Source organism: Filicampus tigris, chromosome 10 (genome assembly GCF_054856515.1).
Source record: "Filicampus tigris isolate MCC_2025a chromosome 10, RoL_Ftig_1.0, whole genome shotgun sequence".
NCBI lineage: Eukaryota > Metazoa > Chordata > Actinopteri > Syngnathiformes > Syngnathidae > Filicampus > Filicampus tigris.
In genome coordinates, this window is record NC_141226.1 from 4351262 (window position 1) to 4377783 (window position 26522).

The following is a 26522-nucleotide window of genomic DNA, read 5'->3' on the forward strand; positions in this document are numbered from 1 at the left end:
TCTGAACCTCACATCGACTAAATATGGGATATAAGCTCTTGTTTCGTGTGCACAATCATAACCATTAGGGGTGTAACGGTACACTCGAGTGTATTAATACGTTTCGGTATGGCATGTTCGGTTCGGTCCACCTGTGTTTGGTTTGGTCCACTTATTAGCGCGAGCTTATGCACGGACGATGACTGTTGCGTGCGGGAGACGAGAGTGGCGGCACAACAGTGAGAACCAGTAAAGAGTCTGAGCTCGAAGGTCCCCACGTACACTCCGCTCTCTTGTTTGGGAACATTCTGGCTTTCCTGTTCCCCATCGCCGATGGGGAAAGGTGCGTGGATAAGTCCGAAAGTTGTGTGCCGACATTACTACATAAAATCGGCGGCTATGTTGCGGCTAGCACGTCTAACATGCACGGCATCATCCGACTGTGAATGTTTCTTAGACGAGGAAGCAAGCAGTCTTTTTAGCCTGAAACGCCAAACTTAAAGAGCGAGAGTTATCATATTGTAGTGTCTTCCAGGAAAACGCCATCAGACGTAGTTTAATTATCACGTTTTTATTCATCCAAGTACAACTGCTTGCGCTCTTCTTTCTCCGCTGCTCCACTCGCTAGCCGTACGATGCATTCATGAACCTCGGAAACATCACAACTCAGCAACACACAAATCTGACCACAACACAGATAACCCAATTCGTTACAATATGCTGTTGAACATTCAACAATTTCAATGCTTAAAAAGTGTATACAATTTCATAAAGACTTTTTAAAATGTTTTCATTGTAAAAAGAGTTTTAATATAGTTAGCAATAATTGTAACTGTTATTGTATGTATTTTTTTTATCACAAAAAGTGTATGCATGTACTGTAATGACAACCTGTCTTTAACTTGAATACTTAGGTGTGTCATAGGCTTTTGCTGCTGAGTGTTTAAAGATCTCAGTGTCTTAATAATTTACTAAATTAAGAGACCTTTATTGTTAGTGTATTTTTTATTCTGCTGTAATTTCTTAGAATATCACCCGAATGGTTAGCTTTTTTGGGAAAAAAATGTATAATTTACTTCAAAATAAACATATTAAAAAAAAAAAAAAAATCTGTTTTTTTGTTCCGAAAATATACCGAACTGAAGTTTCCAAAAAAATGAGCCAAAATGTGATTTAGCGTACCGTTACACCCCTAATAACCATGGAAAGGCCAAGAGGACATCCTCCTCATGTATAATTTCTTAATAAGGTGGCCTCACAGATTGAAACGGCCCAGCCCAGAAGAATTCAATGCATGTCTAAACTCACCACAAGTGATGTCAGTAATCAGAGGTGGGCATTTTACTAAATTTTGCCAGTCCATCATTCCTCATCACTCAGTGGCCAGGGTACCTGTTGATCATTCGTCAGTCCGCCATTTTCCGAGCCGAACCAAAGTATCATCGGTTCGTCAGTAGTCAGTGATCTGTTAGTTTACCCCCCCCCCACACACACACACACACACACTCCCCCCGCAGGAGAGGTCTGTCAATGACGGACGAGGTTAGTGATGATTACTCAGACGGATGAAAATCCATTTTACTTCAGTGTTGAGTACGTGATTTTAAAAAGGGGCCCCGTCATTTGTCACTGGTCAGCAAAACGGGTGTCCGTCAGTGAAGGACTGACGGACCGATAGACCGGTTTGTCATTCTGACGTCATTCTAACGTGTTACAATGTAGCATGTTATTCCAAATTGTGCTATGTTATTTTCATTTGTCAAGATGTCAGGCTACAGTTGCTTTTCAGATAATGCGAAAAGTTACTTTCTTGAAAGTATTAACTTAAACATGCACTTGAGTTGGATTAATTCTACAAAGCATCGCACAATTTATCACCACAGACAGTTGCATTTCACTACCTGTGAGTGGTAGAACGAATTGTCAAGACTTAAAACGGAAGTCAAACCCAAAAATGTCTTTACAAGAATATATTCTATGCCCCTCCACTAGTCTAAACACGGCATTCTGATTAATATTTCATTTGTTGAATATGAGTTAAACAGCAAAATCCACCCATTTCTAGCCATCTCAGGGACCAGCCATTTTGTCACATGCTAAGACATCACATGACATCACAGTTGTCCGCCATTACTGCTGGAAAAAATTCCGGGACACCGTCAGGTGTATATTCTGATGCATTTCATTGGCTAAGAGACCGAGAATTGATAAAAACAAAAAATGTAGAAAGACAACAGCGTTCCCAGCTCTAGTGGTAGAAATGTGGTTATCGCTCCTGGCCTAAATGGATTAATATGGAGAGAACATCTTCTGGGTCGCTTTCTGTTGTTTGAGAAGCATGCAGCTAGGAACATTCCAAATTAGAAGACTCCAGACGAGTCCTGTCTCCTGGTTTGCCTGGGAACACCTTGGTTTTACCCCAAAAGAGCTGGTCAAAGTGTCTGGGGGAGGGAAGTCTTTGCTTCCCTGATAAAGCTGCTCCCCCCGCAACCCGACTCCATACAAGCAGAAGAAAATGGAAGCATGGATGGATGTCTTGGTAAGTTCAAATAGTGCTTTAGACAAGGAAAACATTTTCATGGGATTACCAAACCATTTGTACTCGTACGGCCACTTTATTTAGGAATTGTACATGAGGAGGGCCACAACCCCTCTTGTCAAAGGCAAACAAACATATTGATGAGGTACAGAAAGTAAGTCAACCGCTACAATAATTATAGGAAAGGCAGCAATCACATAAAAGCCATGTTAAGTTTTATTTAGTGCAGCATTTGGATGTACAATATTTGCCTTTCCAGCGTAACATTGAACTTAAATCTTGTGACAGCACACTGCAAAAACTGCTTTGGTCAAGATGAGCACCAATTGTCACCGTGTGCTGAAATGACCCAGACACACGGAAATGTGGAAGAGTTGAAACCACTGCCACAGAAAGGAGTTTGTCATCGGTGGCTTCTTGTGATTCGCTCCAAGTCAGGCTTTTGATCATTCAGAAGCTCCAAAATTGCATTGCTGAATAGACGATCCCTCACGATAGTTTTTCTTGGCATTTCAAAAATATTTACACGAGCAGATTGCATTTTGCCTCGCTACTCTGGCATCGCTTTGCCCGTGACGTGCACCTCCTTTTCAGATGCACTATTTGAAGATGAAAATCAGCCAGTGCAATTTGTCTCAAGTTTGAGAAGTCCTATTGCATGTGCTAAATTCATCTATTTGCAGAAACTCCTCCCACATGGGGCAAAAGGGACGTCTCACAGTTTTGGCTTTTTGAAGGTGTGTTGTGGCAGCTTCCATGTCTGTTTGGATGTACAGTCTCCTGTTTTTACATGTGCAAACCTGTAGTAAATGCGTAACATGCCTGCTAACAGAAATTACAAAAATGTAATTTAGTACCTGGAATTAGGGCGTCTTAGTAAATCAGGCCCTTAGTGTCTTCTGTTTTGTTTTTCTCTCAAAATAATTTTTGAAAACTTGCAAAATCAATATTTTGGGCAGTTTAATTTGTGACTATATTATCTATCACCCTAACCGTATCAATTGTTATTCTTCTTGGTTTTATAATTACAGAAATATGACAGTTACTATACATTGTATGGATAAAGTACTTTTTATGTCCATTTGGGTTTAACAAAACTGTATTGAAAGTGTACTAATTATTAGCCCCATTTATCGTTTGAGCCACCAAGCACAGCAGATAGTTTTTTTTTTTTCATTTAATATTTCAAGACATGATCCTGGTGTTCTGTATATACCCCTTATGATTTCTATGTTTTATTGTTTAAATTTGTATTTTAAAAAGTTGAACATTCCATTACACTATCTGTAATGTATGTCATACATTCTGGCTACATGTCAGATATTTATTCAAATATTTTTCAGCCTCGGATAATAAATAAACCGGAAGTGCTGTATGTTTTTTAAAAATGTATTTTTATTTTTTTCTTTCATCTGTGCAGCCCACTGTGGCTTGGCCTGCCTGGTGGTTGGGGACCACTGCTGTAATGCACTTTATTTTGGGATTACCTTTGGTCAGTCCTCCCTCAAGCATCTCCAGTTAGTCCAACATGCTGTGGCTCGCCTACTAACTGTTGCTTGTTGCGGGGAGCACATGAATCCAATTCTGGCCTCCCTTCTTTGACTCACAGTAAATTTTAGAGTTCTTTTTAAGATTTATTTTATTTGCTTTCAAATATTTAACACATTAAGGCCTAAAGCCCCTGGCTCAACAGCTCCCCAAAACCTAAGGTCGTGTTTGGAATTACCCTTGAAAATCTGAAGTTTTCCCAGAAATTCAACACCTACAAAATAATTCATATTTCAGCCCCTCTACCCCAGACAGAAACATAATTCCAAAAGAATTTGACAGCTCATACATACAGACCCGAGTGTATTAATCTAAGGTAAAAATAAACTGTGAGTGCAAGAGAAGCACAATTTTTAATTTGTAAAAATCGAGTGGTAACTACAATCCTCTATTCTGTTACAAGACGTCAATATTGTCATTGTCTACAAACATATAACATCCTAATCATATATCACGTTCGCCTGGTTCGACTGTTTCAAAGGCCACAATTGCGTCGTCTGTATCACTACCGTTACTCATTCAAGAGCTCCGCCGGGTCCACCATTATCACTCGAAAGAATTCTGGAACATCCTCCGCTAGCTTAGGACACCATCACATGTATATTATGATGCATTTTATTGGTTTAGAGACTGACAATTAAATAATAAATAGAAACAATAGAAAATGACGTATACTCTCTCCCGGCTTTAAGGGTAAAAAGATGCAAAGACGCAACAGGCACTCCCGGCTCTAGTGGTAGAAACGCGGTTATGCGCTTCCATCCTTAATGGGTAAAATGGTCTCGCCCCACTTTATCTCTCCGAGCTAGTCCACCCCTACACAACTACCCGGTGCCTCAGGTCAGCAAACCAGACGTTACTGGATGTACCAGGGACTAAGTGGAGACTCAGACGGGATTGAGCCTTTCCCTTCCAGTCCCTTCCTTTGGAATGACCTCCTGCTAAGGCAAGCCCCCTCTCTGCGCATTTTTAAAAACTTGTCTTAACACATTTTTATTCTATGGATTTTGACTCAGCGCGAGACTCACTTTTGTTGTAATGTTTTGTGGTGTTTTCTGTTTTTTATGTTATTAATTTGTTTAACTGTCTTTGTTATTGTACAACACATTTTTACTCCATGTTCAGCACTTTGTATTTAGTAATGGTTGTTTTCAAATGCTCTATAAATAAAGTTGAGTTGAGAGGTCTCCAGGCTGTTTATGATTACATATTTATCTTCCGTCTTGTGTTTTCCGAAGTATTCACTGTTCCAAGTTATCTATTTAACTACCTTTATCAATTTTTTTAGCACAGCTGGGCACTTGATGCGTGAGTAGGTTCTTTACGCACACATACGTAAGGGTGGGCGATATATATCATCATCGATATCATTGTCAATCTTACTTTCACGATGTGATTTTGTTTTATCGAGTATTAATACTGCCACGGAAAGCGAGTCAGCCGACGGCTGCAAAGTATGAGGAAATGCTGAAAATCACTGTGCATTGACGGCAGAGAAGGAGGAAGTGATAATCATTCACCGAATCAGCGGCCAGGACCCGGTCACATGACTCGGTCCGCACTGCAGCCGAGCTGTTTCAAATATGGAGGAGTGCCGAGTGGGGATTCATAGTGAGGTGCGAGTCCACGTCGTCTGTAGTCTGTAAGTGGTTTGGAGTTGACAAGACTGACGTCGGTGGCAATAACACTGTTAGATGTGCCAAAACCGTCACCGTGAAGAGCAATTCTGTTGCACCACGAGCCATATGGATTACGAGGAAAACCTGGCGACCGCGCAACCACGCTAAACAAAAACTTTAACACACACACTCAGAAAATAGTCGCTGAGTTGAACCAACAAATATAAACGCACTCACGCACACACACACTCAATACTTTCGCAAGCAAGTCAAACGTGACATCCTGGATGATCGGTTAACATTCAGTTTACACGCTTTTAGTTTGCATCATTCATAACTAGCCTGTATTCCCGAGGCATGTTGCACAAATACGACGGCTTATTAGTGTGACACCAGGATACACCCAAACATGAATAAATTCACAAGTCTACATATCACAGTGGTGAATGAGTGGGAAAATTCACTTTTTGGTAAATTGCAGTTTTGTTATTCAACTTTATTCCGAATACATTGGCCAATGTATGGGAATGGATGTTGTCATGACGATGTCTATTTTTTTTCTCTTGCTGGGTGACACTTCCGTTACACGTCACATATCGAAGTCATTTTTTCACATTCTGATTGCTGTAGTTAACACCTTTTTCTTAGTCAGATTGCTCTAGTTGTTTGCAGTGTTACACCAGGATTTACTGCAGCTCAAAATGTCATATCATTATGGAATAACAGCAGAGACCTTTAAATGACATAAATATTCCCCAAAATCAATGTAAGTCTATACATAATATTTTGTTTTTCATTGTTGAATATTGCCGTAGATTATCATTGTTTTGCAGAAGCTGTATTCAGCAATTTAAAAGAGTTAACAAACACTGTCTTAAAACAGATGTTGTTCACAAACGCTGTCTATCCACAATTGGTCTGTGAAGCAAGTGCAGATTTAAAATGTGTTTTGTAGAAGATCGTCAAATCATCGTTAGAGTTTTTGGAAAAAATATCGAGATTTATTTATTTTTTGCCAATATCGCCCACCTCTACACATATGTGACAACACCCACAGCGCTGCCAAACTACTTTGATTCGCAGCAGCAACGAGCTGCGTGGTGGATCCTCAACTCCGTAGCAACAAATTGCTTTTAGTTTTTTTATGTCATCCAGCCAGGTCAAGTAGTATATTTTGTTTTTTGACCATTTTGCTCAGTTTGTCAGATGTGAAGTTTGGAGATTTCTTCATCTCTTCCAACTCCACCTCATCTCCAGATTGTACTTTATTTGATGGCAATTTAAGATCGTTTTCAATATTTTATTTTCCTGTCTCTCTTTGTGTGATCATTATTTGTGCAGTCAGTATACCTGCGGGCAGGGTCTTAATAAACATTGAATAAAAACATTGAATTTATGAATTTGCAAATAATATCCTAGTCTTGTAAAGTCTTGAATTTTTTTATGCTCTTCGTTAGGGCTGTAGGCTGTTTCCAAATTTCACTGTGTGGCGATTGTAGGTTGTTCACATACAACCAGATGAAGTCTCCTGAATCCAAAACATATATTTATTGTAAATATTGATACTTGGGGTGAAAGTTCCATGAGCCTACGCAACGCTAGCTGGTTCCTATTAACATAAATGAGAGCCACAGACGAGGTTTTCTCAGTGGTCACTCGGCCCGACAGCTGTGGCCCTGCTTCAGGGACAGCAGCTTCGGCGACCACCGGAGGGCTTGAAGGCCTGAGTGTGCTGACACTGCCCAACTAGGTCCCTTTCCTCCTGCACTCACACACCTATAGAGACGCTCCCCCTAGCCCACTGCTGCACTCTTACTAAAATTACTACATGAGATGTTAATGAATGTAGAAATATATATTTATAATTATATATTTCAACAACTATGAACACTTTGAACCCTACAACAAAAGAATAGCAAAGCTGTTTTTGTTTCACGTTAGGAGACTTCAAACTGCATTGTGCGCTCCGTTTTCCACACCCCAGGGAAAACTGTGTGCGTGGGTGCAGTGGCAGTAATAGCTTCATGGCATCTTTTATGTGTACAAACTTAATAATGTCCTACTTTGATATGAAGATTGGTGCTGCTGTTATTGTCCAAAGCCAAAAACTTTATATCACCTTGAAGAAATGAGAAAAGAGCTATATTTGGTCAGCTAGCTTTAATATGTTCATAAATCATGTAAGTGAAAAACAGTTGACCAATTCAAACACTATCTGTATGGAATTATTAATGAATGGTTTTGTGGCCCATTTATTGCCTACAGCCGGGGTACCCTTCCGCCGTCTGTTTATTTGCCATTTTTTCCGGCCTGAAAAAATAGTACCCACTTATGGGCCGGTCCACCTATGATTTTTAACAGGCTCCCCTTAGTGTTTCCGACTACAAACTGAGACCAGCTCGCCCCCGCACCCCACAGGGAGCACACTGTGACTCCAAGTCAAGCAGCAGTCTGTCCAATCAGGAAGAAATGACACATTACGTAGCTGTCCTTTGGCTCAGTTAGTGATCATATACTGTGAGTTGTTAAGGACACAAACCACACCACTTTTTTTGAGCACATGTGGTGGTGGGATGTTATAGTCACCCATTTTTCTTTTTAAAACCTGAATGAATTGTTCAGTCACAAGCGTGGTGATGAAATGTTACAGTCACCCATTTTTCTTTTTAAAACTTGAATGAATTGTTCAGTCACAAGCGTTAAAAAAGGAAATCAGTAGATAAATAACAGAAACAATGCAAATGCATCATGATAATTGTTTTGTTCCTTCCTTTCAGTAAGTTGGGCTGTTTGTTTCATCCTCAGGAGAGGAGTCATTGACCATTTTCCTGGACAAGCAAAAGCTGAATAAGAAGTCAGAAGGAAATAGCAACAGCACTGTAGTGTCTCTGGAGCTGCTCCACCAGCTTGCTGCTTCATACTTCACAGATCGAGAAAGCACCCTAAGGAGACTGCACCACCTCCAAATCGCCACTTCAGCAATTAAGGTAATCTATTTGATGCTCACTCACCCTTTTTGTGGGATCTACAGGTTCTAAACATTGCATAGTTATTTACCATCAATGACGTTTACTTCACAATACTGTGCCTAGGTATGGGATATATAATATTTTTTTTCTATTCGAAGAACAACCTCCTTTAAAGCAAAAAAATGTCAGTTTGGGTCTTACTCTATTCTTCATGTGTTCTAACAAATAGCTCTTCTTGCACACAACAAATGCACACGATATTTTTAAAAGATTATTTCCAGTGAGCCTCATCACTCAAAAGTGAATATGCATGGAAATGGTACAATGATATCTCTCAGCTCTATTTTACTGTCATCAGTGATTCTTCAGAGGGAGCCTTCTGTACCGGGAGCCGGGAATAATAAGGCTATGTTTACACTTCAGCTCAGTTCCGATTTTTGTCTTTTTCCATATATGACATGCATCAGATTTTTAATGCAGTGTGTAGCGAATATGCCTTCATTTGGACCACATCTTCAGGGCTGAAGACAAGAGTCAGCCCGGAGATGCCATCAAGTCTACCACAGCCTCACTTCAAAACAAAATGGAATCACCAGGGGACCCCTGTCATTTGACTTAACAAGGACATGCTAGGACTCAGGAAGACCCGAAATCCTGATAAGGAGCCACTCGTAGTCACCTGAAAACCTCTCCAGACAACGGATGTGGATTCAAACGGCCTTAACAGACTTCATGGAGCCTCCCCCCAGCGGGAAGCCAGATGGTTCCTCTCACAAACCCCGATGAACATTGACAGTGCTGGATGAAGACCAACCCGAGAGGTCGACATGGGAACTGCAGCATTGAACTTCCTATGCTTTTGATCAATCAAAATTACCTTGAAATGAAACATAGTTGAATGTATGTTTGTGTATTGCTTACTGTGTGTATCCTGCTAAATTTTCATTGATGAATCTGCTTCTCTATGGTAATACAGTGGTACCTTTACTTACAAACGTCACTTCATACGAAATTTTCAAGTTACGACTCAACAGGAAAATATTGCCTCTAGTTACGAAAGAAATTTCAGGATACGAAAGGTAAAAGTATGGGGTGATACTCTCAGTATGGGCTGCTACTCGCAGCTCCGGAGTTTCGTGAACGCAACATACTCATAGCTGCTCTGCCATTGGCTAGCCTAGCATCTTCCTTGCATCCCATCGGCTAAGAGGGATCTCTACCGTATGTCGCTATGTATGTGGATAGATAGGTAAATAGATAGATGTAGCATCCTCGTCATTCGCCCCTCGAGCCATGAGGACTTCCGATAGCTTTACGTGAATTAGAAACGAGGGAAAAAAAAGGAGAAAATCGTTTTTTTGTCCATACAAACAAAGCAAGAGATAATAGAAATGTATGAAAGGGGGATGAAATTTGTTTGATCTCGCCAAAGAATATGACCATAATGTATCGACAATCGCCACATTATTAAATCAGTTGTTTACAAAACGCCAGGGAAAAAACACTTCTGAGAGAGAACATTAACCAAAGAGGGCAAAAAGCGATGAGGACAGTAATTAAAAGGTAAACGACCATCATTTTTATTCCTTACTTTTTCTTTATTTTTTTACATTATGCGCAACTCTAATTTATTGTGCATTAATCTAATTGTAACATGTATTTGTTACATGTTTTCATGCAATTTTATGCTTTATAAAACATTTATGTCTGAATATCGGGGGGCTTGGAACGGATTATGGCATTTACATTGAAAACGCGTCTGTACTTACAACATTTTCTACTTAAGAAATTTCTTCCAGAACCAATTAATTTCGTAAGTAGAGGTACCACTGTAATAATTTTTCTGGTCAGGTTTACTAGTGTAGATATAGGCTAAAACTCATATCTTTTTCTACTAAACTTTGTACGCAGTCAGAACGAGATGTTTCCAGCTCAAGTATGAGAATTGATTGATTGAAAGGTTTTAAACAGGACAATTTAATAGACTCAAATCTAACTTTATTGTCATCACCCCCCTACCCTTTTTCTTAAGGAGATAAAAAGGCCTGGCCTTTGTCTCTCTCTCTCTCTCTCTCTGAACTTCACACTCTCTCCAAAAACACAAGATCCCCCCTCTCAAAAGAAACTTCTCAAACTCTCTCTTTCACTTCTCAACTTTTTGATGTTTTGGGTTGCATTTTTGCTGGCGCGTCTACGCGCCCGAAAATTACCCGCGGTAGACCTACACAAAGCTGAAAATTTTGGTCACTCCGAACCTCGTCACCACACACGTAGCAGACGCGCCGGACTCCGGCCCTTGGACAGCAACCGCTGAAACAACACGCCGGTTCTGTCCCGTTCGGACCCCCAAACGGGGGGTCATCTGAGAACCCAACAAAGCTTGGTCCCGCTCCCAGCAGCCTTCTTCTATTTTCCCTTTTTTGGGTTGTTCTTCTATCTGCAAATGAGTGAAGGTCCTTCTCCTCTTCGCTCATCAGGTGAGCTTTAGCAAATGTAAGTGACTACTGTGTGACTCGCCGAGGCTTTTCACAGTGGGTGCATACAAATTGGTAGTGAACGCTAGCAAACTTTGTGCATTTCATAAGGTCCTCCAGCTGGCTTTATAGTCATCCTTATGCTCACCTATCAGGCGACCCCTTTTTCCTTACCTCCCAGTTAATTTTGACATTTGTTTTCTTTTCTTTTTTATTTTTCATTTAGGCTTGCTATATCGTAGTGTTTTTGTTGTTATGTTCCACTAGAATAGTTAATAAACATTGCCCATACACAGAAGTCAAGTGTGAATTGTGTGTGTTTGGGTCAAGGTATTAACCTCTATTTTATTCCAACAGCTCACAACTTTTTTTTATTGTAGCACCTTCACACCTTATGACTAATTTAATTAGGTTTTTCGTCAAATTCCCCTGTAAATAACATAAATCTTTGACGTGGTGCCCCTAGAGGCGGGCAGGAGTATGGCAGGCATTGCTCCCGGCTGCTACAAACTATTGACACTCTTACGAGTGACCCCCATTTTCGCTGTGTGAACAGTACAGTTCCACTTTTTCTCAAATCCGACTTGGACCTCTTATTAATTCTTCTTTTAATAATTACAAGTATATTTTGATTCAAATATTGTTCTAATAGCTATCTTTGATCCTTGATTACAATTGTTTGCCTGTAAAATACAACTAATATGGTATATGAATGTTTGCCTGTAAAATATAATTAATAAGGTATTTGAATTTTGCTTTGCAAAATGCGCAAATTATTTTGGATTTCTTCAATGAGCCATCAAATAACTTTTTAAAGTAAAACCACCTAAAAGTCTGTCTTTGCGACAGTGACTCTCCTCTAAGTTTGGCCGCAAAGTGAGCAGAGGTTAGCTGTCACGAGAAGTAAATAAAACTGAGTTGACTGAGTTTTTTGTTAATGCATTCCAAAATTAAAATTAATCTCCATAGTTATTGCTTTAAAGCAGCACTGGGCAAGAAATCAACCTTACTAAAAAATTTTTCACAACTCTTTTGATGGAACATTCACTTACAAGTACAGTAGTTGAATGGGACTTCATGCCCTGAGGGGGTCTGTATCGTTTTTACTGGCACAAAGCAATTTTGAGGAGGGTTGGCTATACCCAAGCACACAGAAAATACAAATGTCCTGAATTGCTTTATGGCACACTCACTTCCCCTTTTCGCTATAAGGACGGCTCAGGATTTCACGACACTACGCGCAGGCACGTGTGGGAAATGTGGTTGATTTTTGTCAAAACACAATCGCTCTTGTCCACATGGCTCCGCCATGATTAACAAAAACTGACAGCCTTTAACTTTGACAGCCCTGCCTTTTTATAATAGAATAGCTTCAAGATTACACTCTCCATGTTTAAACTATTGCTTTATCATCTCAATTAAATGCAAAACCAAAATCAAGTTTAGTTAGTATTTAACAATCTTCATCCTTCATACGCTAGCTTTCTCTGTGTCTGACAGATGAATGTGAACATCGTAGATCATGTCGATATTTTTCTTATCTTCGAATTTAAACCTTGCATGCTGCTAATTGTCTTTTTCACAGTTTCATCAAAACAAAAATCCTTGAACCAATTGTATTAATGTTTTCATGGGACTTGCTCAGTGAGTCAGCCTCTTCCCTTGTCTGTGGTGAGGGCATTCTAGTGGGCGGCGTGCCGGGGTTGCCAGATTGGTAGCACACACGACACGAACAATAATAACTTTTCTTTCAAAAGCCAAAGTTGCACCATATTCAAATGTAAGATTTTAAAATGTAAATAGTATGTATGACCTGTCCTGTCATATAGTTAAGTCAAAGTCAAGTTGAGTCTTAGGTAGGGATGTTACGATCAGGTTTTATGACACCGATACCGATCATGCATGAGTAAGATCGGCTGATACCGATTCCGCTCACATGGAATATCTGTATATTTTTCCATTTATTCATGGTGACTGCTATTATGTAATATTATTTGGAAAAAAAAACTGTTAAAAAAATGTTATTGCCGTAATTTTGACAAAAATCTATACATGGTTTCAAAAGCATGAAAAAATACAAAACCATTGCTGGCACAATACAACAATTACTCAGTCACAAAGATAACTGAAAAACTTAAATTTACCAGCTTTTAGTAACACAGTTTTTAACAGATCAAAATAATCAGCAGTCTCAAAAAACTTAATTAAGCTAAAAGTCAATTAAATAACATGCCACCTAAACATTGCATGGTTCAGAATATAAGCAAAGTACAAAAAATAGTCACATGCAGGCTTCACTTGAATAAACTATTCAATGAGTTCCTAAATTGAAACGACTCAGGAACATTATTGTCTTGCATAGACAAACTATCTTGTGTATTTGTCAATGAGAAAAAAGTCACTGTTAATCTTTTTGTGAATTACAAAATGATATAGTGGGTCTGTTGCCCACAAGTGACCTACAATGCGTCTCCCTGCATGTGGCAATAATGCCACTTGTACTGCGCTGTGTCCACCTTGACTTTATTGAATGCAGTGAGCCTCGTAAACTCACCATAATATCCCAATTGCTTGTTCTTCATATGTCGGATTAAGTTGGTTGTGTTGAAACATTTGGCAATGCTCCCCACGCGAGGTACCTTTTCATGGCATATACAGGATGCAAACTCCACACACACAACAGACAATGCTATGTTCACACGAACTGCGGTGGTGCAATATACCAGTTGAATTTTTTCATTTTTGTGCTAGGCCTGCAAAGTATAATATAAAGTTAACCGATTAAGACCGGGAGCGCATAACCACATTTTTACCACTAAAGCCGGGAGAGTGGATACATAATTTTCTATTTATTATTTAATTACCTGTCTCTTAACCAATGAAATGCACCAGAATATACATGTGACTGTGTCGTAAACCCGCGGAGGATGTTCCAGAATTCTTTCGAGTCATAATGGCGGACGCGTCATTCGTGGGAGCTTTGAAATGAGTAACATAGTAAAATAGTAATATAGATGACGTGCTTGTGGACTTTGAACCAGTGGAATCAGCCGAACATGATATATGGTTAAGATACATGTTTTTAGACAATGACAATACTGACGTCTTTGTAACAGAAAAGAGGATGGTAATTACTACCCGATTATTTTTTTTTAGAGAAGTAGAGTTTCTCTTACACTAACACTTTATTTTTACAGCCTCGATTGAAACAGTAAAGATTAATACACCTGTGTGAAAGCCACATGTTCAAGCTTTCAAATTATTTTGGAATGATCTTTTTATCTGCTACAGGGGCTGAGATATTGTAGGTGTTGAATTTCTGGAAAATTTCAGGTTCTCGAGGGTAATTCCAAAGACGACCTTAGGTTTTGGGGAGCTGTTGTTCCAGGCGCTTTAGGCCTTAATGGGTTGAAAAGCAAGAACATATCAGTTGTCTTACCTTTAGGACAAATTGTAACGTGCCCATAGTTAAATGAATTCAACACATGATTAAAATTCAGTTGCATACATAGATGCTCTTTTACAGGCAAGAGATTTGCACACCGCCAGCACAAATTCACACATTAATGAGCCACAGCATCCTTTACATATCTCTAACAAATAATGATCTCTGCTATGCAAGCCACCTGCCGTGGTGTGTTCTGCCAATTTTTTTTTCACCCAGGAGGAAGCAACGCTGAGTGGGATGTACTTGACCTGTGTCCATGTATGTCTGTGGGCACTGAGTGGCTGCAGCACAGCAAGTGAGAGGCAGGAGTGAAATATTAAACATTCAAACCACAGTAGGAAAATGGAGGAATATCTTCTAGGGACACAGTTGAGACCACGCACTTATGTAGCATCCATCTTCCATAAAGTTTTAGTCAGGCATTTATGAAGCTTCTTCTAAATGAGTGAAGTGGAGCTATTTTCTGTGGCAAAGGAAGGATAGACTTTGTTTTTTTATTTGAAGAGCCACAGCAGCAGTGTCAGCAGGAAACTAAATGAATGAATATACCATAGAAGTCAATTCTGTTACATTTAACTGAAGAATATTTGTTTTGGGTGCCCTAGGATTGCCGTTTATTAGCTATGTTTAGTAAAAGTCAGAGCACGGCTTTTGTATCCAATTTATTGTGCCAATTAAAGGCAGAGAAGTGCAACCATTTGGAACGTAAGTAGTCTTCACACAGCAACAAGGAAATTAAGTCAGAATTATGTCCTTAAACAATTTTTGGAGCACAGTAAAGCAACTGAACTAAAATAGGCAATCTGTAATTTAAATTTTCATTAAGGCCATGTCCACTTGGAAACAGAGTTTTTCTTTTTATTCTGTTTTTATTAAAAAAAAAAAAAAAACACGCCATCATGGTCTTGCTGTAGATGCCTTCGGGAGATGGGCTGCACAGTCAAAACTAGCCAGTGGGCAACATAGTTTTGATCACTTCTGCTTCTGTTGAAAATATTTGCCGAGAACTGATTACATTTTTATCTGCCTTCATGTAGACTTGCATCTGATTGCGTTGCCCATACAAGGGAACCTTCCAATGTTGTCGGCAACACTGAACACGTGGAAGGCTATTATAGCCTTTGCTCTTCCTGTCCCTATTGCTCTCCATATTACCATTTTCCCCATATTCCCAGAGGAAATAGAAATATTATTTTGGCTTGAGGTCATGGTTTGCTATGACAATTGCATACTTTGCATATGGATGTATATTTTTTTTGCTTTTTTTATTTTTCAACAAATTGGGGTGCGTGAACTCTGAACTTTGCTTTTCCTAGGCATGGCAGGATGGTACCATAGAGAGCAAAAATGTGTCTTGGTGTCAGAGTGACTCATTGTTTCCTGATGAACCTCTTTTGGGTTGATGTTTCTACTGGACCTGGCCAGGAACATCCGTCTGCCATGCAGTCCTCGGTCTCCTTTAGATTAACATTTACGTTTTGCTGTAGTTTTCTTGTGTGCAGATGTGAACTTCTTGTTGTTCTCCTTCTTTACTTGTGCTCGTAGGCTGACATCTCCATTGATTCACTCATAAATGTAGTCTTCAAACACCTTTTCACCAATGACATCAGCATTCGAGATTTTTGGTACATACTCATCAGGGATGCCAGCATTGTAACTGTGAACCGTTCAACATACATAATAGGCCCACTACAATAATAAGACCATGAGATAAAAATGTCCTTGGTTATTGATGTTTGGTGGTATGACCAATTTGTCCTATGAATTTAGGAAGTATTTGTACGAGCTGCTGTCACAAATGTTTTAACACATCTGCAACCATCAGAACATTATATGACCCAGACAAAGGTAGTTTTGCTCTTAAAGGGGGAAGTCAACCAAAACATATTTTTTTCCAGAAAATGTTCTATGCAGGCCCACTAGTCCAAACACAGCATTCTGATTAATATTGTCAATCATAATAAAATATGTTTGGGTTGACTTTCCCTTTACAATAAAAGGTCTCGGTTATTTAGAAGCCAGTGGTGGGCAATGAGTTTTTTGATCTGGGCCTTCAGTCGGGTACTTAAGTGACCTGATTCGCCTCTTGAAGGGGCATGTGATTGGGCTGAACATTGGCACTTGTATATAATAGGTCTGTATGTAAACATGTCAACACTAAAATTCAACCCCCTAAAAAATATGTAGAGATTTACGTTTTTTTGTGACCACCCTAAATCAGGAGGAGACTGCGTGATTGACACATCGGACTATGCCAATCAAGGAGTCAAGCATCTTAATATTGTTTCTTGGCTTCGTCTTGGTTTGTCATATTCTGTTGACCGAGTATCTAAAATGCTGACTAATCGCCACCATTCCTATATATGGGGTGGTCGACTGGTTAGCACGTCCGCCTCACAATTCAGAGGTTGTGGGTTCGATCCCGGCTCCGGCCTCCCTGTGGGGAGTTTGCATGTTCTCCCTGTGCCTGCGTGGGTTTTCTCCGGGTACTCCACTTTCCTCCCACATTCCCAAAACATGACTGTGTGACTGTGAGTGCGAATGTTTGTCTCTGTGTGCCCTGTGATTGGCTGGCAACCAATTCAGGGTGTCCCCTGCCTACTGCCCGAAGACAGCTGAGATAGGCTTCAGCAATCCACGTGACCCTTGTGAGGATAAGCGGTATGGATAATGGATGGATGGATATATATTTTCCACTTCAATCTGTGCAAATGCAAGTGATTAGCACAATATTTTTGATTTTGTTAACATTAAATGTGACCTCCAACGATCACAAAGCACTATCACCTCCACAAAATCAAAAATATTGTGCCGATTTTTTTTTTTTTTTTTTTTTTTTTTTTTTTTTTTACAAGTTGAGGTGGACAAGAGTAGGAATGTGCACATGAATTTTGGTGGCAATTGGTTGTAGTTTTCAGACATGTAGCGACAAAGTTTTGTGTAACTGTAGACAGGCAGGCTGATATCTAGCTCACGCGAACTCCCATGGCAAACACCACTGTAGCTATTGATGCAGCAGTTGGCATTTGGCCACAAAAAGGGCGATGTTAACGGAACAAAATCAGCTTCGTACCTGCCAGACATGGGGCCCCATGTCACGGACCCCATGTCATGGACCCCCGCTGGTCAGGCAGCCAAGGAGCTCCCATTATGGTCGCCTTCTTACCGGACCTCCGAGTTGTTGTCGCCCACCGTTCATGCAGCTCTAACGGGGCAAACGCTAATTCTGTCTAGCCAGAGATGCAGCTCGGCATGGCAATGCAAGTGGCCCAATCAAATTTTGGATATGCAGGATGTTGGCTTGGCAAAATTTCAAAGTTGAAAAATCCAGAGCACTGTACTTCCAGTGATGAGGTCGACCCTCCAGCTAAGTGCGGTTGTTTAAAGCGCGTCACTTTCAGATAGGCTGTGGAGGGTGTACCACTTGGGGGGGTGAGTAAGTCAAGCTAAACCTTTTAGAATTAAAGTATTTTATATATATATATATATATATATATATATATATATATATATATATATATATATATATATATGTATATATATATATATATATATATATATATATATATATGTATATATGTATGTATATATGTATATATGTATATATATATGTATATATGTATATATATATGTATATATGTATATGTATATGTATATACATATATGTATATACATATATGTATATATATATATATATATATGTATATATATATATATATATATATATATATATATATAAAATAACAATAAACAAACATACAATTCATTCTGAAATAATTATTTACAACCTTCAAGAGTAGCTTTTGCATAAAAGCAATGTACTTTCAAAAGTAAAAGTAACTCTGGATGGATTTTTGCGTCATTCCAATATTTCACTTCATGTGCATGTGAACTAGTTAATCGCGGGAGGTTAGATTCTTGAAAAGTAGATCTTGGGTGAAAAAGGTTGGGCACCCCTGCTTTATCGGATGTCATGCTGTTGTTCTTGTGCCATTGCTGGTTGAAGCCCATACTGCACTCCATTTTGCCTTCTTTCAAGTTCTTTCAAGAAGTATAATTCACTCATTGCCAACTAGTGTGGTGCCAGCGCATAGCTAGAGCCTTTGGTAAGTAATTGGTCAAGGAAAACAGACTTTAGAACAGATCTCTACTCGTCCAAGCCTTTCTTACTGGATGCTTTGTACAATTCAGGAGTTAAAACATGGAAACAACTCTGTAATTTTTTAAACCACATGATATGCAAATGTTGTTTTTGAAAGCGTGATTTGCGACATACGAATAACACATCTCAACACTGGTAAAATGATTACATTTTGTAATTTGTCTTTCATCTTTTATCATGCTGTGCTTTTCAGTCAAGTTTTCAATGCCATTGCTGGGCCACAGAATATTTAAGGCTTCATCTTATGCAAGCCTGTGCTATTATCCAGCCCGAACATGGAAAGCCCATGTATGACAATATATGGAACTTTGCTGAGAAATACTGAAGAAAAGATGATTATATCATTTTTTTAGTGTAGGTGATATAGTCTGTCTCTGTAACACATCATGATATGATATATATGCATGTAATTTCCCTTAGAAGTGATATCGGCCCATTTCTGGAATTTGACATGCTCTAAATATAAACTCCCTGTGACTATGATGATCAGAGCTCCCCCCACTATTTCCAGGTTCTTGTTTGGTCTCATTTTCTCATAATGGGTCAATATTGAGGATTTTGAAGCACAGTGAATGTTAACAACCCCTGCTGATTTAACATCAGCTAATCACTTTTAATCATTCACATTTGTTGCAGTATTTCACATTAAGTACGATACTCAAACTTCTTCAAACAACATACAATGTAAAACATGAAGCAGTGGGAACAGTTAACGCTATAAATACCAGAGCTGGGCAGTCCGTCCCTGGGCCGGACCGGTCGGACCCTCCGGCCCAGCCGGATGCCCATTTTTGGGGCGGGGGGGTGGGGTGAGACATTTTTTTTTTTAAATGGCTGGACTAAGCATGGCCGGAAGTTGATTTTAGTCCGGCCCACTAATCGGCCCTCATGCGTGTGACGTGCTCGCGATGGAGCCAAAAATCAACTCAGGGAAGGAGGGGAAGTGTGCAAAATAAATAAGTAACTTGACTACGACTTCTGCAACGTCTTCTACGACTTTTCTCTATAATTATTGGACCCAAATAATTATACAATAAGACAAATCCAACCCCGGGGGCTCACAATGCAAGGAAGCACGCAGTTGGGTAAATATTACTGGCGCATTTGAAGCGTGTCCACAGCGGGTTTGAATAGTAAATTAGCCATCTTATGATCCTTAAAAAGCCTCTGCCGTTAGCGTCTCTCCCGCAGCGACGTCAATCACGGACGCCTTTTTTTTTTTTTTTTTTTTTTGGGTCAAGGGGCGGAATGGGGCGGGGTCTGAAAATGTTTATGAATATGGCCGGAGGGTCGCAGCCGGAAGGGTACCCAAGTCAAGGGTGGAGGGTCGCGGCCGGACCGGCAAAAAATGGTCAAGTGCCCAGCTCTGATAAATAGTATGGAAACAGTGCAAATGTTAACGTTTTAATTGAAAAAGCAAAGCAATCTAATTTTAGTGTCAATGCATAGAATGCAAACTGCTGTGCCACTTTCTAATACAACAATGATAGACAGAACAGTGGTATCATAATTATCCCTTCAAGTACTTCCATCCATCCTTCCATTATCTATACATCTATGGAACGTTTTTGTTCTTAATTTCTGTTGAGTTTCTTCTCTTAGCGTCTTTGCTGTTACGTCATCATATAATCTGTGAAGATAGTATAGCATAATTGTATAACAAAACACAGCCTTCTAAATGACCATTAACACTTTTTTTTAAAAAAAGTTAAGAAAACAATCTTGACTAAGTGAGGATATTACAGGGTTTTCTTTGATTTAGGTTTACTTTGACTATAAGTAAATGTAAGTCTTTATAAATGCTCTATATACAGTACGTGGTAGTAAGCATAGTATGGTAGATTATAGTTTGTTCAACAAACATCATGTTAATGGTAATTAAAACAGATGAAGCCTGTTAAAACATCAGTCACCTCAGTCATTTTATTTTCAATATCCACAAGCCAGCACATAGAACACGTCTGCTGTTGTGGAGTATTGAAACACAAATATGTTTGTTTATGATTTGCTGTCAGATGTCTCTGTCGCATTCACACATGCACTGTGTACCTGCATAGGCCTTGCCTGGGAGCTGTGCACATCTGCTTCACTCATTTCTATGCTACATTATAATTCACACACAGTAAATGCTGCATGAGGCACGTACCGAAGTCAGAATTCTGCATTCAAGATAAACACAAGCACATTTTATAGACACAAACAAAAATAGACCCACAAACAAAAAATCATAAATGGGTCCTAGGTAGGTTTTCTGTTGTAACAATGTTTCTTGCCAATGCATTTTATACCACCCAGTCCTGTTAATTTTCTTTAAAATGCATTCGTGGGATTAGCAGAACAATTCATTGCGTGTGTTGTGCTAAGTAAAATGCACTAAGTTTTGACTGCCTAAGATGTTTATGCCTAAGATGTTTATCTTATTCTGCTATAGACCGATATGTTTTTTTCAGAGCCAATACCGGTACTGGTTATTATTACTCAAGGAGGCCAATAACTGTTCTATGGAGCTGATATTAATTTTCAGCAAAAAGGAAAATAATGGTGTCAAAATCTAAAAAAAATGTAAAACACTTGGCTTTGTTGAAATGTCTTTAAGCGTATGTTTATTGAAAGAAAAAAACAGTTTTGCGTAATTTGCGTATTTTTTTTCCTTTAAATATTTGCCAATATACATCTTTGTTGTAAAATTCTAACAAAAAGGGAGCTCTGATGGTAATCGGCATGTCCTCAAAAGTTAAGTGCAAACTTAAACAATAGTTCCATATAGTTTTCTACAGTAAACATAGTCCTCCAAAATTAAAAAAATGACAGAAATGTAAAAATGTTACTTATCTTTGTTTTTATTTTAATCTTTTAAAACTTAAAGTTGTGTGCAGAGTGTTCCCAGGGGCAGTAGAATCTCTTATAAAGTTAACTGAAAATTTAAATAAATGGTTGCTGAAAGTTAACACAGTTTTAAATTGATTTATTATCGCCCATCAGATTTATAAAAAAAAAAAAAAAAAATAAATAAATTAAAAAAGCCGATGCCGATATTCATCAAAACACTGAATATCAGAGCCGGTAATAGGCCCGGCCGATAATTGGTCTTATCCCTAGTTTCTATAGTTTTTTGTTTGATGCATCAATGAGCTGATTCAAGCCTTAAGTGTAAGAAGGAAAAAAACAAGACATATTTGGCAATTTTACAATAACTTCTTTCAGCAAATGTTCAGGAGCCTCAGTATTGTGTGAAGAACCCATACACGGCCACAACAGCCGGGCACCTCCTCCTCATGCTGTTCCGCAGCCTGGTTAGGTCTGCCGTTGGATGAGATTGCAGTCCTCAATAAGGAGTTGGTGAAAGTCAGCCAATTTTTTTTGTTTGTTTTTTGTTTTAATTACAAAAGCATGAAATGCATGGCTACACTGATCACAAGGGTTTTCAATTGGGTTGAGGTAATGACTTTTGGCACTCCAAGCTATTCTTAATGCTTCTAAATTCTGAAGCTAGTCCGCAACAGCATTGTCGTCCTGGAGGATGTAGCCCAATCCTAAACTGAGGTATGAGAGTGCCTTTAACTATGACCATCCGATATTTGGTAGTGCTGAAAAGGCTGCCCCACAGGTGTGGTCGAACACACCTTTCCTATTCAGTGGGTTGAGATTATCACCGTTTTCTGTTCCTCTCCACCCTCATTACTTTACTATAAACTCAACGCCATATTCCACCAATCAATTTCACGGTTCCACACAAACACAGCATATCCAGATTTTTATTTTATTTTATTTTTTTACTTTTTACTCTGGTTTCTATATATTTTTGATAATCTGTCAATAACAATAATAAGTCACATAAGTACTGTAAGTAAGTAAATAAAGTATGTATTCCTAGCCTTTGCAGGGAAAGTCCAAATTTAGCTCAAGTGCATCCTGTTTCCACTGAGCTTAATTGGAATCCACCTGTGGCAAATTCAGTTGATTGGAGATCATTTTGAATGGCAAACATCTTTCTATATAAGGTCCTCCAGTGGACTGTGTGCCAGAGCACAAACCAAGCATAACAAGTCAAAGGAATTGACTGTAGACCTCTGAGACAGGAGGACTGTCTCAAGGCACACATATGGGGAAGTCTACAGGAAGACAGCTGTTGCTTTGATGGTCACAATAAGTATAGTGGGCTCCATCGTAAATTTCATGAACCAACACGGCTGGTCAACACTGTGCAATCAGAGGAGAATGGCCTTAGTCTGTCTGGGAAGTGACCAACAACGCAATGGCCATTTTGTCAGACCTTCAGCATTCCTCTGTGGAAAGACGATCATATTTTAGAAGGATTTCTGCAGCAACCCACCAATCAGGACTGTATGGTAGAGTGGCCAGAGTGTAGACACTCCTTTATAAAAGGCCTCTGAGAGTCAAAATTCAAAAGACCATAAGAAACAAAATTCTCAGTTCCGGTGAAACAATGATTGAACTCACTGGCATGAATGCCAGGCATCATGGCCATTAGCTGGCCAATACCATCTCCACAGTGAATTGTGGTGGTGGGTAGCATCTAGGGGTGTCCTGATCAGATATTTCGGATTTGGATATCAGTCTAATTTCAGCAAAAACAACAACAACAAAAAAACGCATCGGATTATATTAATCTATGTCCAAAATCTTGGATATTAGCATTCATATACAAGCAGTCCAATCCAGACTCCGCTCCTGCTCTCCTATCCATCCGTGTGCAATAAATCAGTCATATATTCTCATACCTACTGTTCCTGACTATTGTTCTTCGTTTAAATAGTATCACTTGAATCAAGTCTCTTCCAACATTTCATGCTAAAAAATAAATAAAAGCATGTATCATACCTGCTGATATTGTTTTGGATCGGTATTGGTATTGGAGTGTACTCTAGGCTGCAATGTTGGTATTGTATCGGACGTGAAAAAGTTGTCTCCGGATACCCTTAGTAGCATCATTCTATGGGTTTTTAAAAGTTTTTTTAGCAGCAGCAACTCGGATACTTGTCAGAATTGAGGGAAATCTAAGTGTGCCAATGTAAGGAGACATACTTGATGAAAACCTGCTCAAGGGTGTTCCAGGTCTCAGACAGGAACAACGGTTCATCTTTCACCAGGACAGTGACAGTTAACACACAGCAAAGTAGCTTCAAGATAATTCTGCAAATGTCATTGAGTTGGTCCAGCCAGAGCCCAGAACCCAACAAAGTATTTAGGAAAGGCTTTGAATACTGAAAGTGGATAATAAAAATCAGAGCTGGGCATTCTGTCGGTTTATCGTCTAGTCACTGACGGACGGCCATTTTTCTGACAGTCGGCCAATGATGGGACACATTTAAAAATAGACCGATTAAGCATAGACGAAACCCCTTTTTATTTAGTCCATCATCCGTCATCAGTCCATCATCCGGCCGTCATTTTTCATGGCAAGGCTTCGACAGCCGAGCGAGCGCGGGGAGGAAAATAGTGAGTTTTTGTTGCTTGGGGGACAGATTAGAATGTGGGACCAGGCTGGGAAGAGGCTTCCAAAGCACAGTGAGTCACTATTTTTCTTCAAACGTCAACCAGCTTTCCTTATTGAATGTGCTAGGGATGTAGACGTCTTTGTGCCTTCCAAAAGCGGAGCGGTCATTGAAGACACACTACAACGGGCGGCGGGGGGAGTTGTTTTTTTGTTATAGCTGTTTTTTTTTTTAATCGTTTAGAAACACTGACGGAAGCCTGGGGGGTTTGTGAGTGAAAGTTTAGTCGGACTCGCCAATGGATCGCCGTTTAAATGTAGAGGCCGATCGCCCTAAAAACGGGTTCTATTTATTTCCCCCCGGAAAAAAAAGGTGAATGACAGACAACGGAAGGGTACCCACGTTGCAGACGGATGACAAACATATATATGTCTATGTATATGTATATTAGGGCTGTCAAAGTTAAAGCATTAACTATGGAGATTAAATTAAACTTTATAACGCACAAAAAAATTAACTCAGTTAACTCATTTTTCTTGACCTCTGCTCACTGTGCAGCCAAACTTAGAGGAGATTCACTGTCGCAAAGATGGATTTTTACATAGTTTTGCTTTAAAAAGTTGCTTGACAGCCCATTGGAGAAATCCAAAATATGTCTTTTACGTCTTTGGTGTGTCGTTCAACTATTGTGTTAACAACTTTATTTTTATAGCGCACTTCATAACAGCTGTAACAAAGCACTTTACATTACAACAACAAAACAGCAATAATATAACAAGTGAAAGCAATAAATTAAAACACAAACTACTAGGGGTGTAACGGTATACGTGAGTGTATTAATACGTTTCGGTATGGCATGTTCGGTTCGGTCCACCTTGCGTACCGTTTCTGATCAGTTTTTATTATTAGCACAAGCCTATGCACGGGCGCTATTGACTGCACGCAGTAGAGGAGGGTGGTGGCACAAAAGAACCAGTATGCCAGTATGCATGGATTAATGGTTTATTATAGTATACACAAACCCGCCAGAGCTCAAAGGTCTCCCGTACACTGCGGTCTCCTGTTTGGGAACATTCTGGCTTCCCTGTTAAAATCGCAGATGGGGAAAGTTACGTCGATAAGTCCAAAAGTTTTGTGCTGACATTGATACGTGAGATCGTCAGCTATGTTGCAGGTAGCACGTCTAACATGCATCATCCGACTGTGAACGTTGCTTGGACGAGGAAGCAAGCAGTCTTTTTAGCCAAAAACGTCAAACTTAAATAGCGAGATTTATCATATTGTAGCGTCTTCCAGGATCACGCTGTCAGACATAGTTTAATTTTCACGTGTTTATTAATCCAACCGACTACTGTGGACCACAGCCGACACAACAATACAACAGTACAGCAATCGTTTCATTGAAAAGTACAACAGCTGTTTTTCTTCTTCGTTCTCCGCTCCTCCACTCGCTCGCCGTCGGATGCATTCATGAACTTCGGAAACATCATAACTCAGCAAAACACAAATCTGACCACAACACACATAACCCAATTCGTTACAATATGCTTTTGAGCATTCAAAGATTTCAATGCCTAAAAGTGTATGTAATTCATGAAGACTTTTTAAAGTTACTGTAATTTTTTCATCATAAAAAGAGTTTTAATATAGCTAGCAATAATTGTAACTGTTATTGTATTTTTTTTCATCTCAAAAACTGTATACGTCAATTTAATGTAAGCAATGGAGTCAGGCAGGGTGGAATTCTGTCCCCAGTTTTATTCAACTTGTATATGGATGAAATCTCAACAAGGCTAAAATCATGTAAGACTGGTTGTGCGGCTGGAAATGTAATTGTAAATCATTTTTTATATGCTGATGACTTAGTGTCTTAGTAGTGTTTAGGCCTGCAGCAGCTCCTTAACATCTGTACTGATTACGATTTGCGGCATGACATAAAATATAACTCAACAAAGACTGTGGTTATGATATGTAGGGCAAAGGAGGACAAACACATGAACTACCTTCTTTTTCATCAGTTTTCACTGTAACTGATAAGGTTAAATATCTCGGGCACATTGTCACTGCCAATATGGCGGATGATGATGATATTTATCGGCAATGTAGAATCTTGTATGCTCAGGCTAATACACTGAAGCACAGGTTCGGTTCATGTACAGATGATGTAAAGTTGATCCTTTTTAAGTCATACCGTGCACCTTTGTATACAGCCCACTTATGGACTCAATATAAAAGAGCCAGTATGTACAGGCTACAGGTGGCCTACAATGACGCATTGCGGATGCTCTTGAGAAGACCTCGATACCCTAGTGCGACTGAGATGTTTGT

At 39.4% G+C, this 26522-nt stretch overlaps 1 protein-coding gene across 1 annotated transcript in view; it reads left to right on the forward strand.

Annotated features, from left to right (window-relative positions):
* Window positions 1-26522, forward strand: part of brinp2 (bone morphogenetic protein/retinoic acid inducible neural-specific 2) — a 254278-nt gene that overhangs the window by 128947 nt on the left and 98809 nt on the right. The window contains exon 4 of the mRNA XM_086043147.1: window positions 8491-8672. Coding sequence (XP_085899273.1) covers window positions 8491-8672 — 182 coding nt within the window. The remainder of the gene's footprint in view (window positions 1-8490; window positions 8673-26522) is intronic.